This window comes from Sus scrofa, chromosome 5 (assembly GCF_000003025.6).
Source record: "Sus scrofa isolate TJ Tabasco breed Duroc chromosome 5, Sscrofa11.1, whole genome shotgun sequence".
Classification (NCBI taxonomy): domain Eukaryota; kingdom Metazoa; phylum Chordata; class Mammalia; order Artiodactyla; family Suidae; genus Sus; species Sus scrofa.
In genome coordinates, this window is record NC_010447.5 from 22303186 (window position 1) to 22316755 (window position 13570).

Consider the following 13570-nt stretch of genomic DNA (forward strand, 5'->3'; position numbering starts at 1 on the left):
TGAGACCCCTAGCCTGGGAACCTCCATATGCCATGGGAGCGGCCCTAGAAAAGACAAAAAAAAATTTTTTTTAAATATTATGCTAAGTGGAAGAAAAGGTGCAAAGGTCATATATGTGATTCCATTTATATCAAATATCCTTAATAGGTAAATCCAGAGAGACAGAAAGCAGAGTAGCTGGTTGATCGCCAGGAGCTGAGGGGAGATGGGATTCGAGAGTGAGTGCTTAATGGGTGTGGGGTTTCCTTTTGGGGTGATGACAATATTTTGGACTTAGATAAAAGTGGTGGTTGCATAACAATGTGAATGAACTAAATGCCACCAGATTGTAAACTTTAAAATGGTTAATACTGTCATAGGGATTTCACCTTAATTAAATTTATATATATCCAAGCCTCTCCAGCCAACACACTCCCAGCCCTACAGCCTACAAAACATGGGCCCAGGTCCAGGTGGCTCTGCTCTCTTCTCAGTGTGGCCTGTGGGGGACAGGCAAGGTCTCTGAATAAGGAACCCCATCCTCCCCTCCCACAGGAGTTCCCCAGGGATCAAATAACTAAGGTGAAAGTGCTCTGAGCAGCAGGAGCCATGCTGACACAAGATGCTCACCAATAACACAAATTGGGGGCTCCGAGCCTTCTCCTTGGCTTGGAGGGAGAGAGAGGCATGTGTCTGTCTCTCTCTCTAAGCTTGGTCTGTGTGCTGTGTGTGTGTGTCTCTCTCTCTCCCGTCCTTCCTCTCCCCATCCAGGAGTCTCCCTGAAGCTCAGCACTGCCCTTTCCACCACACTGCATTCAGTCTTACCTCTCTCTAGATTCTCACTTTGGATTGCAAGATGAAGGCTGGGGAATGCCAGGGGTGCCATTGAGTAGAAGTGTCAGAGTGATAACAATTCTAATTTTCAGATTTCTTTTAGCCCTCCCACCCCCAGCCAGTTCTGCTTTGGTGAGAATCCAGACAGACATAGGAGAGTGGGATTCCAATCTGATTTAGAGAGGGTAAAATGCATATGTAAAGCATTTACCACAGGGCCAGCCTTCTGCTCAGCACATCACCTGAATAGCTCATTTAATTCTTGGAACACCTCTATTAGTAGATACTACTGTTGTCCCATTTTGCAGAAGACAGAACTGAGGTTAAAAGAGATAAACTCACAGAGCTGCAAGAGTCTGGATTTTAATGCTTGCAGCCTGACTCCTCCCTGTCACCGCCACACTGGATCTTTTGCTGTGATTTCCCCTCTAACTGGATTGGGGGAAGGCAGGAAAAGCCCTGACCCTCTCCCACAGAGCCTCAGCCAGTAATACTGCTTTCCGGATGAGAGGGGCGGCCCTGAAGTCCGAAGCAAAGCCAGCCCCACAGCCACAGTCCCTCCAGCCTCATTGCAGCTCCCCAACAGTCCAGACCTGCCCACCCTTCAGGACCAGAGGTTCTCCTACCACCGGCTCAGGTGAGAGTCGCCCTTTCTCAGGGAAGAAGGGAGTGAGTGGGGCCTGGAGACAACTGGTTTTCCTGCATAAGCCACAGATGTTTCCAAAGATGAACTGAAAGAGTGTGTGTGTGTGTGTGTGTGTGCGCGTCAGTCACACACAAGGCCCAAATAGCCTGACACAGAAAGAGCCCCTAAGGAAGGCTGTATGAAACGGCCAAGGGGTGAAGTGCCAGGAGAGAAGTGGCGGTTGAGCCCCCTGGGCTGGAGGAGGGTGGCATTGGCCGGGACTGGGAAGAAAGCACTGAGACCCCTTATCAAAACACTTCTGCTCTTGGGTCAAAGCTGCCAGTGAGTTGTGTACTATTGACGCACAGTTTGAATGTTACGCTTCCTTCCATTTCTCCCCTCTTCTGACCCAGACTCTTTCCCCAAAGCCTCCAGGTCCCTGTGGCCTACCAGCTTGGGGACAGGTGGCTGCTTTCAAGGCCCCCTTTCTCTTCCAACCCTCCCTTCTTCCCACCAGACACTTGCTGGTCCTCATGTCCACCACGGGGCCCAGCGTGGGGCCTGCCAGCGACTTGGGAGAGATCCACAACTGGACCGAACTGCTCCACTTCTTCAATCACACCCTGCCTGAGTGCCACATGGAGCTCAGCGAGGACACCAAGCGAGTGGCCCTCTTCGTGCTCTACCTGGCCATCTTCGTCGTCGGGCTGGTGGAGAACCTTCTGGTGATCTGCGTCAACTGGCACAGCTCGGACCGCGCAGGCCTGCTGCGCCCCTACGTCCTCAACATGGCCATCGCAGACCTGGGCATCGTCCTGTCTCTGCCCGTGTGGATGCTGGAGGTCACGCTGGACTACACCTGGCTCTGGGGCAGCTTCTCCTGCCGCTTCACTCACTACTTCTATTTCGTCAACATGTACAGCAGTATCTTCTTCCTGGTGTGCCTCAGCATCGACCGCTACGTCACACTCACCAACGCCTTTCCAACCTGGCAGCGCCACCAGCACCGAGGACGACGGGCTGTGTGCATGGGGGTCTGGGTCCTCGCAGCCCTCATCCCGCTGCCTGAGGTGGTCCACATCCAGCTGGTGGACAGCTTTGAGCCCATGTGCCTCTTCATGGCACCTTTTGAAACGTACAGCACGTGGGCCCTGGTGGCGGCCCTGTCCACCACTGTCCTGGGCTTCCTGCTGCCCTTCCCTCTCATGGTGGTGTTCAACGTGCTGACCGCCTGCCGGCTGCGGCAGGCAGGACAGCCTGAGGGCCGGCGCCACTGCCGGCTGGTGTGCGCCTACATAACTGTCTTTGTCATCTGCTGGCTGCCCTACCATGTGACCCTGCTGCTGATCACACTGCACGGGACCCACATCTCCCTCCACTGCTACCTGGCCCACCTGCTCTACTTCTTCTACGACATCATCGACTGCTTCTCCATGCTCCACTGTGTTGTCAACCCCATCCTTTACAACTTTCTCAGCCCCAGCTTCCAGGGCCGGCTGCTCAATGCTGTGGTCCACTACCTTCCCAAGGTCCAGGACAGGGAGGGCAGACATGCCTCCTCCTCCTCCTCCACTCAGCATTCCATTGTCATCACCAAAGAGGGCATCCAGCCCCCTGCAGCGGGCCCCCATCACCGAGTCTGAACTTCCAGGCCGCAAATACCCCACCCACCTCTGCTCCCCAATCTTGCACAACCAGCTGAGGAAAAGTCCGGTCTCCCCCACCAGCAAAGTAGAAAGCAGGAAGTGTAGGTGAGAGATTTGTGGGAGGAGGGAGGATGAGGTGGGGAGAGGGTCAGAGCACTCAGGGCTAATTTTGAATATGTCTTAAAATATTGAGGTGGGGATCGGGAGGGGGCAGGGAGGGATAGAGAACAGGTTCTTGCATTGTACTACTTGGCGTGGTCCTTGTGTCTAAGGGAGACATGCAGGGGAAAGGTGAAATAAAGAACAGAGACAGCCATGACTCTGGATCTTTAGAAAAAGTCTGCATTACCAGCTGAAATTGGGAAGGGAGCTGAAGCTAAAGAGATGTTCAGTAGAAACTAGATGATCATTTCAGAAATCATCCTGGCCGGAAAGAGTGAGCTCCGCAGGAACCCCACACAACTTTCCTTTTGTGTTTGTGTTTGTTGATCTCCCAGCACACCATGCAGGCTGAGGGGACAAGAGGCCAGAGGCCAAGGAGCCAAGAGGCCTCAGCAGGCCGTTTCCTAGCAGTGCATCCTCAGTGTGATGATAAATGCAGGGGCGGGGTGAAGCCGAAGCCTGAGACCAGCACCATGCAGCTGGACTGCAGGAGGGTTCTCCACCCCCACCATCCAGGAAACAGCTCCATTTCCTTACCGATAAGCTCCCCCTACTCCACCCCAACCCCCTCACCCGAAAACAGAGAAGCTGTCCCAGAGTCCATGCTCCTCACAGCTCATCTCCCCCAGCTCTGGGTCTAGGACGTTTCCAGACTTCTACCTGCTGTCCTTCCCTTTCCAAATCATAGGAAAATATCACAGGACATCCATTCTGGGAGCAGACTTCAGGACAGCTGGCAGCAGGCACTGACAGGTGCTCTGACCCTCAGCCTTTGCCCCTGCACAGGGTGGGGAAGTGGAAATCTGCCAATCCCATCACAGGGCAGAATTCTGGTATTCTTCTAAGTCAGTTCTCACCCTCAGACTTCTTTCTCCCTGGTCAAGTCTTCTCATAATTCTCCTGCCCAGGAACTTAGTTCTATTAGCACTTGTCCTATAGACAGGAAAAGAAGTCCTCCTGTCAACACATACGTCTGCTGGAAAAGGCTCATTCATCAGTTTGGGAAACTTGGACAATATCCATTAAGCACCCTGACTAAAGTAAACCTAAAAGCAGGTCCCTGCCCAGCAGTTCTGAAACTTTGGCCACTTCATCCTGCCTGTGGAGAGCAAAGGGCCTCTGGACAGTCACTGAGATGCTCTCTCTTGCTCAAGTGTGCACTATGTATGTTTAACTTGGAAGAACTACCAGCTAACCTAGACCGCCATCCCCTCTTCCCTTAGAAAGCTGAGACTGTATTCCCCAGCGGCATTAAACATGTGCTCCAACGGTGTACAGAACTGTTTGTCAAGAGTATGGAGGGAAAGCTGTGTCTCCCTCCCCTGCTCACTGGGCCCAAACCTGAAAAAGTGTCAGCTGCTCCTTTTCAACCAGGGGAGTCCAGGTCGTGACTTGGGGCTGTAGTAAAGGCTTAACAGAACGATCCTAAATGGATTAGGATTTCCACCCTTGTGCCCACATAAAAACCAAACCCCCACCTAATGCCCATATGACCACCCCCTTTGACTCAGGCTCCAAAATTTCCCTAAAAGAAACCCAGTTTTATATCTGTCACACCCCAGGCTGCCTGAGAACATTTTCCCAAAATCTTTTCTCATGGACTCTCCTCCGGCAACCACTGATCACCCTGGCAGCACAAATACTTCCTTAGGGCCTATGAGAACTGGTGTGCCGACAGCATTCCACTCTGCATTTGCTGAGCACTGATGGGGGCCAGGCTTGGGCAACGCGCTCTGAGACCAAATGGACTGTGTCACACCCTAACTCTTCTCTGCTGGGGGACATGTGCTACCAACCTCGTGAAATTATGCCAAACCTCAGCCCCCTCTCAATCTGCCTCTCCACTCCAACACTGTGTTACGGGGATTTAAATGGCATCGGCAAGACAATTTGTGGCTAAATCTCTGGTCCAACTAGACATTAGCAGAATCCCACTGCTCTCTCTGAGCCAAAAGATTCCCCTCAGGGATGTTCCCTCTGAAAAGGTTGGGTCATTGAGTTAATTTTCCACTAAAAACAGGTCACGTTAACCTTGGGGAATTCCAGCTACAGGAATGGAAAATGTGCTACCTGAAAGAATTCTGGCATCTGCTGAGCAGAATCCTGCTACTGAAAGGGTGATGACCCAGATACTGTGAACTCTGAAAGGATGAGCATGATCACAGTAAATAGGAAAAGAACTCCCATTTCAAATTTCCTTTTTTTTTATTCTAAATAAAAACCACACTTTGTGCCGAACAATGGAATATAAAAGAATCAGATGTTCAACGATTTTAGACATCTACTATTTGGGAAAAGAAGTTTACAAAATATACAAAACTTTACAGCAATAGATAGTAAACACTTAAATATTAGGAGGTCAGTACTTATTAATTTAATGGAAGGAGTGAGACGTCAACAACTCTTCTCGGTTTCATAAGAGACTTTAGCTAGTAGAGGTGGGGGGGGACTGGACAGGGGAAGGGTGTTACGGAAACATCCAATTCAAAAGCTTCGTTTTCCTTCTGATGCCAAGTTGACCACGAGTAATCACATTGAAACAAAAGCTGTGCACCCTGCTTTCTGATTCATTCAGTGCAGGATTTAGGGAAAAGGACACGTGTGGACTCCCAGATGGGTAGGTTTCTCCACAAAGCTCACTTTCCTGACAACAAAATCAGTGTCTATCTGTAATTAATTTAAATTCACTTCCAAAGTTGAGTAGACTGGGGAATAGAGCACAGCAGGCGGCCAGAAGAGAAGAAAATTCAGCAGCAGCAAAACCTGACTGGGGAGAAGGTATTTAAGTCCAAAGGCTGTCCTAGAGACAAAAGGGTACTGACAGATCAGAAGAAAGCCAAAAAGAATTTTTACCCATTTCCTCACCCCCATCCCCACCTCCTTTCTTCCCAACTAGCCATGAACTATAGAGACTCTATGGAGCCTTCAAATTTAGGACCAAACACCAGGGTACAGCAGAGCTTCCAGCGGATGCTGTGGCATCAGGGAGCAACTGATGGTCAGAGGAGTGCCAGGATACTGATCCCTTCCTCTGGCCACAAGCAGCCTCTACTGTTTACAGTGTACCATTACAGAATCACCCTTTTTCCTTAGGGAAAAAAGCCAGGAATGGCCTCGCACTTGCTTTAATGTTCTAGTCACCATTTTGAAATTCTTAATTTTTAAACAAAGGGCTCTGTAAATTATGTAGTTGGTCCTGAGTACAGAACAAGAAAAAGAGGGAAGAAGGAGAAGAAAAGACATTCAAGGGTCAAACAAAACCTTGGAACAATACAGCAGGAGACAGTGCTAAACCGGGCTCCAGGGCAGACAGGGCAACCATTGAAGAGAAGGCTGAAAAATTTTAAACTCAAAATAAAATAAATACCTTCCACCAGGTACTCCAGAGCACCCTCTGCCACAATATAGTGTTTCAGGTAAAACAGTGCAGAAAAGGGTGAGCTGAAAGCAGAGGCAGCAGGCATAACTCCAAATAGAGGAAGGGTTGAGGTGCAATTATGGGGGACACTGGGTGAGGGACAGGGTTTGGTCAATGAGCCTCATGAGCTACTGACTTGCTACATGTCTGACTGCAACCAACCAAGCCACCCTGCTCAACCACTTAGCCGCAGGAGGATCAGGGGGTGCAGTTTTCTGTTTAGTGTTTCAGGGACAAAGTTTCAAAGATTTGCTTTTTGGTTTACTTGCAAAAAGGGGACACTTCACAGTTTCAGGTTAAGTATACAGACTACCCAGCATCCATGATCCCCTCTGCTAAGGAAAAGGGTTTCTCCTGCATACTGACCCACTCTCAGCTATCCGGCTGGGTTCCAGCGAGTACCTGACTCTCAAATCCAGCCATTTGAAAATCAGTCCTCACCATCAAAAGGTGACAAAAGCTTAGGAGATAGGCGTCTGTAGTCTTTTACATACTTTCCTTCTTAAACACCTAATGATCAGCATGGGAAGAAAGGGAGCAGTTGGTGAGGGATGCAAAATCTCAGAACTGCTTTCCTAACGGGAATGTCTCGAAGGAACATTTAACAAGTTGGATTAAGATGGTGAAAGCTGGCCACTTGCACAAGTCCCTTCGTGTAATGGTCACCCCACCAGAGAGCCAAGCACACCAACTTGGAGGCTTTATCAATTTAGGGCTGAGGAGGGAGGAAGCAGGTCCAATAGGGACGGAGTTTTGGTTTACCTGTACATCTTATTACTGCTTCCCAATTTTTAGGAAGGATGAGAAAACATGCAAAAAGGACCTCCATGGGACTTGATCCCCTCAACCCAGTCCCCAACATACTCAATCACAGGATGGAAAAGGGAAGAAAGGCCTAGGAATTTAACAAGCCCCAACTTTGTAGAACTTACATCCATTTCTTAAAGGGTTCCCTGGGTTTACTCTGCAAGAGACAATCTGGAGAGAAAGAAAAGAATTTACTTGTTAAAGGCTTGACCCATTCTCTCCCAGTCTAGCCCTTGTTCAAATCTCTGGCCAGGACTGTCCCCTGGAACATGGCTACTTGCTGGGGAGAAGCTCATTTTCCTGAAGTCTCTTATCCAAAAGAGATGCTGGGTAATATGTATACAAAAACAAAAATAAATAAATATTAATGTCCAAAAAGGCTTTGTGAGTTAATTAAAACCACTTGCTTGTGAAACAGCCCAGGGTGCTGCTGAGTCCCACCAGGGGCAGTGTCAGGGTCGAGGCCAGGGACTCCCAGAGCTCGCCTGAGCAGGTGAGGTAGTACGGGTTACTGAGGTGCCACCTTGTGAGTATGTGAGCTCCAAGGGCCCTTCCCCTCAAGCCTTCTTTGGGCAAGAGCCCCTAAACAGGCAACTAAGAATGGAGCCAACCAGCAACCCCTGGACCGGGGAGACTCACTCCCTAGTCACCCAGGGAGGGCCTGAACCAGCTGTCATCCAATAGCGCCCCCTGGTGGCAATGCAATGGCAGATCAGGATAAATTCCAGCAGGTCAAAGGTGAGCTGCCAAAGCTCTGGCCCAGAAAGCACAAAGCAAACAGGTTACCCAACTGGGACAGAGAGAACATACTTCCCACTACACACCACCAGTTACTCCGGTCCCTTTAATCCTGAAGGACTCACAGTCCACCACTCCACCTCATGAGGTCTTCTCATCTACACTATAGGCCAAACACACTAGTGGGAGACTGGATGTAAATTAAGGCAAGGCTGCTGCTGTCAGAGACATCCCCACCTCTCCACCAGGAAACTCAGGGTCAATGGAGGTGGCCAGATGACAGATGACTACACCAAAGTGGCTCCCTGTCCATTTTGTCCCACAAGGAAGGCCTGATGTCCTGGGCTACTGCTCCATAAAATTATGTTTCTTTGGAATTGAGAGAAAAGAGAAACCTCCCTTCCTGTCCACAAGGCTACCACTCTGGCAGCACTGCAGGACACCTCTTCCGGCTGACAAGGATTCATCCCAAAGCTTTCTGACCTAAATAGAAAGCTTTGTCCCCAGTTTGGATCTAGCTGCCAAGAGATTTTACTGTCCAATCAGCAGATTAGAGCTGTGGAACAAGCAGGTCCTTCCATCCCTTACACCTTTCCCCTGTTGAGGGCTGGGACTGGCACCTGAGATGAGCTGCCCTGCTGACTAGTCTTTTCTGAATGACCACATTCCCAAAATCTCTCTCATAGCTGGTGTCCCAGTTGGAGGTCTGGCAGAAATACCCACAGTGAAAACCTCTCTCCACCTCCTCTGTTCAGTGAGGCTGTTGGTTGGATTCTTAGCAGCATAAAACCTATCAGTAAACTAAAACTCGAGAGACTGGGGAAGGGGATCTAGTTGATGCTAAGCGCCTGACAAGATCCCAAAACCAGCCTCGAAAAAATCAAAAACACAGCCCTCCATGGGCAGGAAAAGGTAAGGAGGTAAACATGATAGGGCCGTTGCTTCTCAGAAACAGTATCAGTGTTCATGTGCTATTTCTTCTTTTTCTCTTCTTTAAACACAGGACAGAACAGAACTCCTAGAGCAAGGCAAAATTGTAACTTCCGCTGCGGAGGGACCAACAGCCATTAGATAATCAATGTCCTGGCTGCTGCCTGGGGGCTCCCCCGGCTCTGCTGGGACCCAGTCAGCTCTCCGGGTTCTTTTCAGCCTCTTTGGAATGGATAATGTACATGAAGGTCTGCTCGATGGTGAAGTCAGGCGGGAGGCTGCCTTTGTGCACACCGACATGCTTGCTCATGAGGTTAAGGGTGGAGCTGTAGTGGCCACAGACCGTGCAGCGATACATGAGGGCCCCGGAGTGTGTCTTCAAGTGGCACTTGATGGTTGAGCGGCCTCGGAAGAATTTGTGGCACACCTTACACTGGTACGGCTTCTCGCCCGTGTGGATCCGCCGGTGGTAGTTGAACTCACTTGTGTGGGCAAACCTTTTGCCACACACCTTGCAGCTATACTTGCTATTCCCAGGCTGGCCCTGCAGCGCCAGCTCCTCACTCAGGAACTCCTCTGCTGGCAGCTTCCGCTTCTGGAGAGCCGGGTGCTGGAGCCCGAAACCAGGCCGTGCATCAAGGCCACTGTTGCATTTGTGCTGGCTGACATGATAGCGATAGGCAGCCTCTGACTTGAAGCTCTGGCTGCACAAGTGGCAGCGGAAGAGGGTGTCTTCCAGGCTTTGGTGCACAGCCATGTGCTTCTCCAAGAGATGCCAGTCCACAAAGCTGTTCGCACAGACAGAGCAGGAGAAGACCGAGATGCCGAGATGGGAGAGGGTGTGCCACATGAGGCTGCAGAGGTTGAGGTGGCGCTGGTCACAGACACTGCAAGCCTGGCCCTTCAGGTTCAGATGGTCAAGGATGTGGCCCCGGACCACGTGGAAATCTTTGGCCAATGCCTTTCCGCAGGCAGCACATTTCAGCTCTGCGGAGGCTGCCCCTGAGAAGAGACCCAGCTTCCCAGGTAGGGGGTCGTTGGGGTGGACAATGATGTTGTTCTCAAATATTCCATCCCGGCGGTGGAGAGTCAGCTGCCACTGGGTAAAGAACTTAGTTTCACACATGTCGCAGGAGAAGAGAAAAATACCAATATGGGACAGGACATGGGTCACCCGAGAGTTTCGGTCCTGGAAGTGGGTCTCACAGACCTTACAGTTGCCGGTCAGCAGGTCCACGTGGTCCCGAGCATGCTGTCGGATCAGCTGAATGTTGGGCTCTAGAACTTTCTTGCACACCTGGCAGGGCATGGCCTTATTCTCTCGGTTGTCATTCTCTCCAAAAGTCAGCTCATCCTCACTGTCGTCACTCAATTCAATCACCTCCTCAGCTGTGCCTATCTCCTCGGTGGGGTCTTCAAACTGCAAGTCATCGTCCCCAAGGTCCTCCAGCTGGAGCTCATCCATCTGCCCAAAGCTTGGGTCTTTGGAGTGGTCGCTGTTGCTCAGACAGGAGTTGGTCCCAGTGGTAATGTCTATTGCATTGTCAGGGCTGAAGAAGCTGTTTTTACTGAAGTCTCCATTGCTCTGGACTTTGTATGGCTGGCAGGAGCTCGTGCTGGTTTGGATGCCCATGCTGACAGTACCTAGAACCGGCTGGGTCACCATACTGGGCACAGATGTGAAAGGAGCAGGGGCATCGTGGTCTTCTGTCTTTGGCGGCAGTGGCTGCTGGGGCAGAGGCAGGCTATGGTTAGTGTCACTGGTAACATTTCTCTCGTCCTCTTTATAGCTTCCTCCAGCATCACCAGGTAACACACAGTTCCTATCAGGACCAAAGTGCTCCCCTCCACCCCGGAGTTCTCCAAGGGGAGGGACAGGTTCTGCGGAGTTACAACTCAGGGTTCCAGAGTGGCTCTCACTGGTGCTGGTCAGGGGCTTGGCCACCGCAGTGCTCTCCAGGTCAGGAAAGGTGGAGTGACAGGCCCGAAGGAGATCCTCCATACCCAGACGCTCAGCTACCTCATAGATGACCCCAACATTGATCAGGTCCGTGAAGAGCTCTGATGTGTAGACAAAGCTCAGAATCTTCTCAAAGTTGGCAGGGGTGATGAAGTCCACCACATAGGTCCGGGCAGCATCAAGCCCAGTGTTCAGAAGAGGTTCTGGAAGTAGCCAGCCGCACAGGCCAGCACGGCTTTGTGGGCTGGGAAGGAGCGGCTCCCCACCACGATGGTGACATCGCACATGGTCTCTGAGAGCCGGCACTTGTTGAGTTCCTTCAGCAGGTTGTTGGGGTGGTTGGTGCTTTGCAATTTGATTCTCATGCCCATCTTAGCAGCTCCTACGAAGTGGCCTCCTTATCAGCACGGTTAATCTGTGGACAGCAAAAGGAAAAGGTGGGTGGCCAAACACACCCCTGCAGGTGATGAGCTCCTCAAGGGAAAATGCCACCAGTCTGCAGGTTTCCAAGAGAGCAGAAGTGAATGGGCATACACCTGCTCCATCCTGCTGGGGGGCAAAGACAGCAAAAGTGACAGGACAGTGACCTCTCTCCCTGCATATCTCCAAAGACAGAGTCATCATAACAAAATCAAGAAGTACTGAAAAAAATCTGTTAGCTTGGTTTTTATTTAAGAGTTAGTAAGAGAGGCTGTAGGCCTGACTGAACCGAAGCTTGTGCCTTAAAACCAAGCCAGAAGCATCCTCTCAGGCGCAGTCTTCTAGCATTACCAGAGAAACCGGCTCAAATTTTTCTCATATTAATTTCCTCCTGACTACAAGCTTTCCTATCTCACTGAGTATATTCTCTTCCCTTACGATGCCAAATGCCATATACATACTTGAACACAATTATCAAGTTCCATTAGCTGCTGAAAAAAAGATAAGGATGCTCTATGCTTTAGTTTCCTATCTTTGCTGTGTTTTTTCAGGCCCTAAATAAACCTCTTGCTCATTCTTGAGTTCCCATCTCTCTCTACCTGCAATACCTGCCTCCTCTGCTCTCTTCCACAGCCTAGAGCCATTGGGATACGCTTCTCACATTCCCTGTATGCTGCGGGTGAAGTAAAGCACTCAGAACCAAAGAAGTAAAGCAAAGCAGAGCATAACTGTGGTATTTAATATTACCTAAATATGCTTCAATCCCCCCCTTTCAGGATTTATGCTTCTGATCAGAACTAAGAGATTTACTTGATGCCGGTAAGAAGCATCTAGTTATATAGGTAACTCCTAAAGTACTGCTCAGTACCACTTTTTCTCCTTTTTGAGTCCTACACATCGAAGGAAGACAAGCTAGTCGCCTTCTCCTTCAACCTCACGACTAGCCCTGTGCAACACGGCCCCTTTCCCCATCTCACCACTTTCGACTAACTCCCAACTTTTTCTGGGGCCCAGGAAGCTTTAGGAGCATTGTTGGGTACCAGCCAGGCATCTCACGGGCCCTGGTGGCCAAACATCAACCGTCAGCAGGTCGGGGCACCGGGAAGCCCGAGTGGGGAGAGGGAGGGGGCGGTTTCGGAACTTTCGAGAAGGCACCCCAACAACCCCATGGCGCCACAGTCTCCCCTCCGGAGGGTCGAATCCAGGAGGAAGGGCGTTGGATCGGCCTGGGGCACTCCATCTGCGGAGTACCGAGCACCTCGGTCCCTCCCCAAACAACGGGGGACTCCTCGGGGCGACCTCGAGCGGGGGCCAAGGTGGCGGCGGGGCGCGGACCGACGAGGGCAGAGGGATGGGCGGCGGGGCCGGCCGGGGTCGGCGCGCGGCTGGGGGAACCATAGGTCCGAATGAGTGGGGCGAGCAGGAGGGTGCTCAGCGAGAGCGAGAGAAAGAGCAGGACGGGGGTCGGGCCTCGGCCATGGCAGCCCTCGGCCCGGCCGTACTTACCCGGCTCCGCGGGACCCGACGCACCATCGCCGCCGCCGCCTCACACAAAGGCCCCGGCCCGCCGTGCCCGGCCCGACGAGGAGGCGGCGCCGCCGGCCGCGGCCAGACTCTCCATCCGCCGAGCCGCTCGCCGCACCGGCCCGGGCCGCCCCCGCCGCCCGGCCCGCAGCGCCCCCCGCCGTCCCGGAGGAGGCAGCGCCCCCCGCCGCTCGGCCGCAGCGCCCCCAGCCGCCCGGGAGGAGGCAGCGCCCCCCCACGGCGGGGCCGGGCGCCCTGCGAGCCCGCTGAAGCCTCCGAGCCTGCGGCCGCCACCAGCCTCCCCGCCAGGCCCCGCCTCCAACCACCGCGCGGCCCTGGGACTGCCGCTGGACCCCCAGCGGGCTGTAGGGGGGATGTTTCCAAATCCCCATCCCCAGGCCGGGCTTTTCTGAAGCCCTGATCATCTCCAGGTGTAGGACCACTCCCTCCTTGGCTGATACCTGAAGAATCCTATCCCAACTCTAAGCTTAAATCGCCTCCCCTGTTCTACTCTCATATTCCCAGAA

At 51.9% G+C, this 13570-nt stretch overlaps 2 protein-coding genes across 3 annotated transcripts; one reads left to right on the forward strand and one right to left on the reverse strand.

Annotated features, from left to right (window-relative positions):
• Positions 281-6467, forward strand: GPR182 (G protein-coupled receptor 182). Of its 2 annotated transcripts, none has more exons than XM_021091820.1 (2): positions 281-1450; positions 1867-3422. In XM_021091820.1, exon 2 carries the CDS (start codon positions 1972-1974, stop codon positions 3079-3081), a length of 1110 nt encoding a protein of 369 aa, XP_020947479.1. In that variant the 5' UTR covers positions 281-1450; positions 1867-1971; the 3' UTR covers positions 3082-3422. The 2 variants fall into 2 exon arrangements, with proteins under 2 accessions (XP_020947479.1, XP_003126338.1); XM_003126290.4 differs by having other exon boundaries at positions 283-1450; positions 1956-6467.
• On the reverse strand, positions 5445-13132 carry ZBTB39 (zinc finger and BTB domain containing 39). Its single transcript, XM_005663904.3, is given in 3 exon segments — positions 5445-11293; positions 11296-11514; positions 13026-13132. Coding segments are annotated over 2 exon segments (2133 nt in total). The 5' UTR covers positions 11471-11514; positions 13026-13132; the 3' UTR covers positions 5445-9335.

What these genes read in the sequence shown, in the direction of transcription:
- GPR182 (XM_021091820.1), top strand. Translation starts at nt 1,972, where the DNA reads ATGTCCACCACGGGGCCCAGCGTGGGGCCTGCCAGCGACTTGGGAGAG.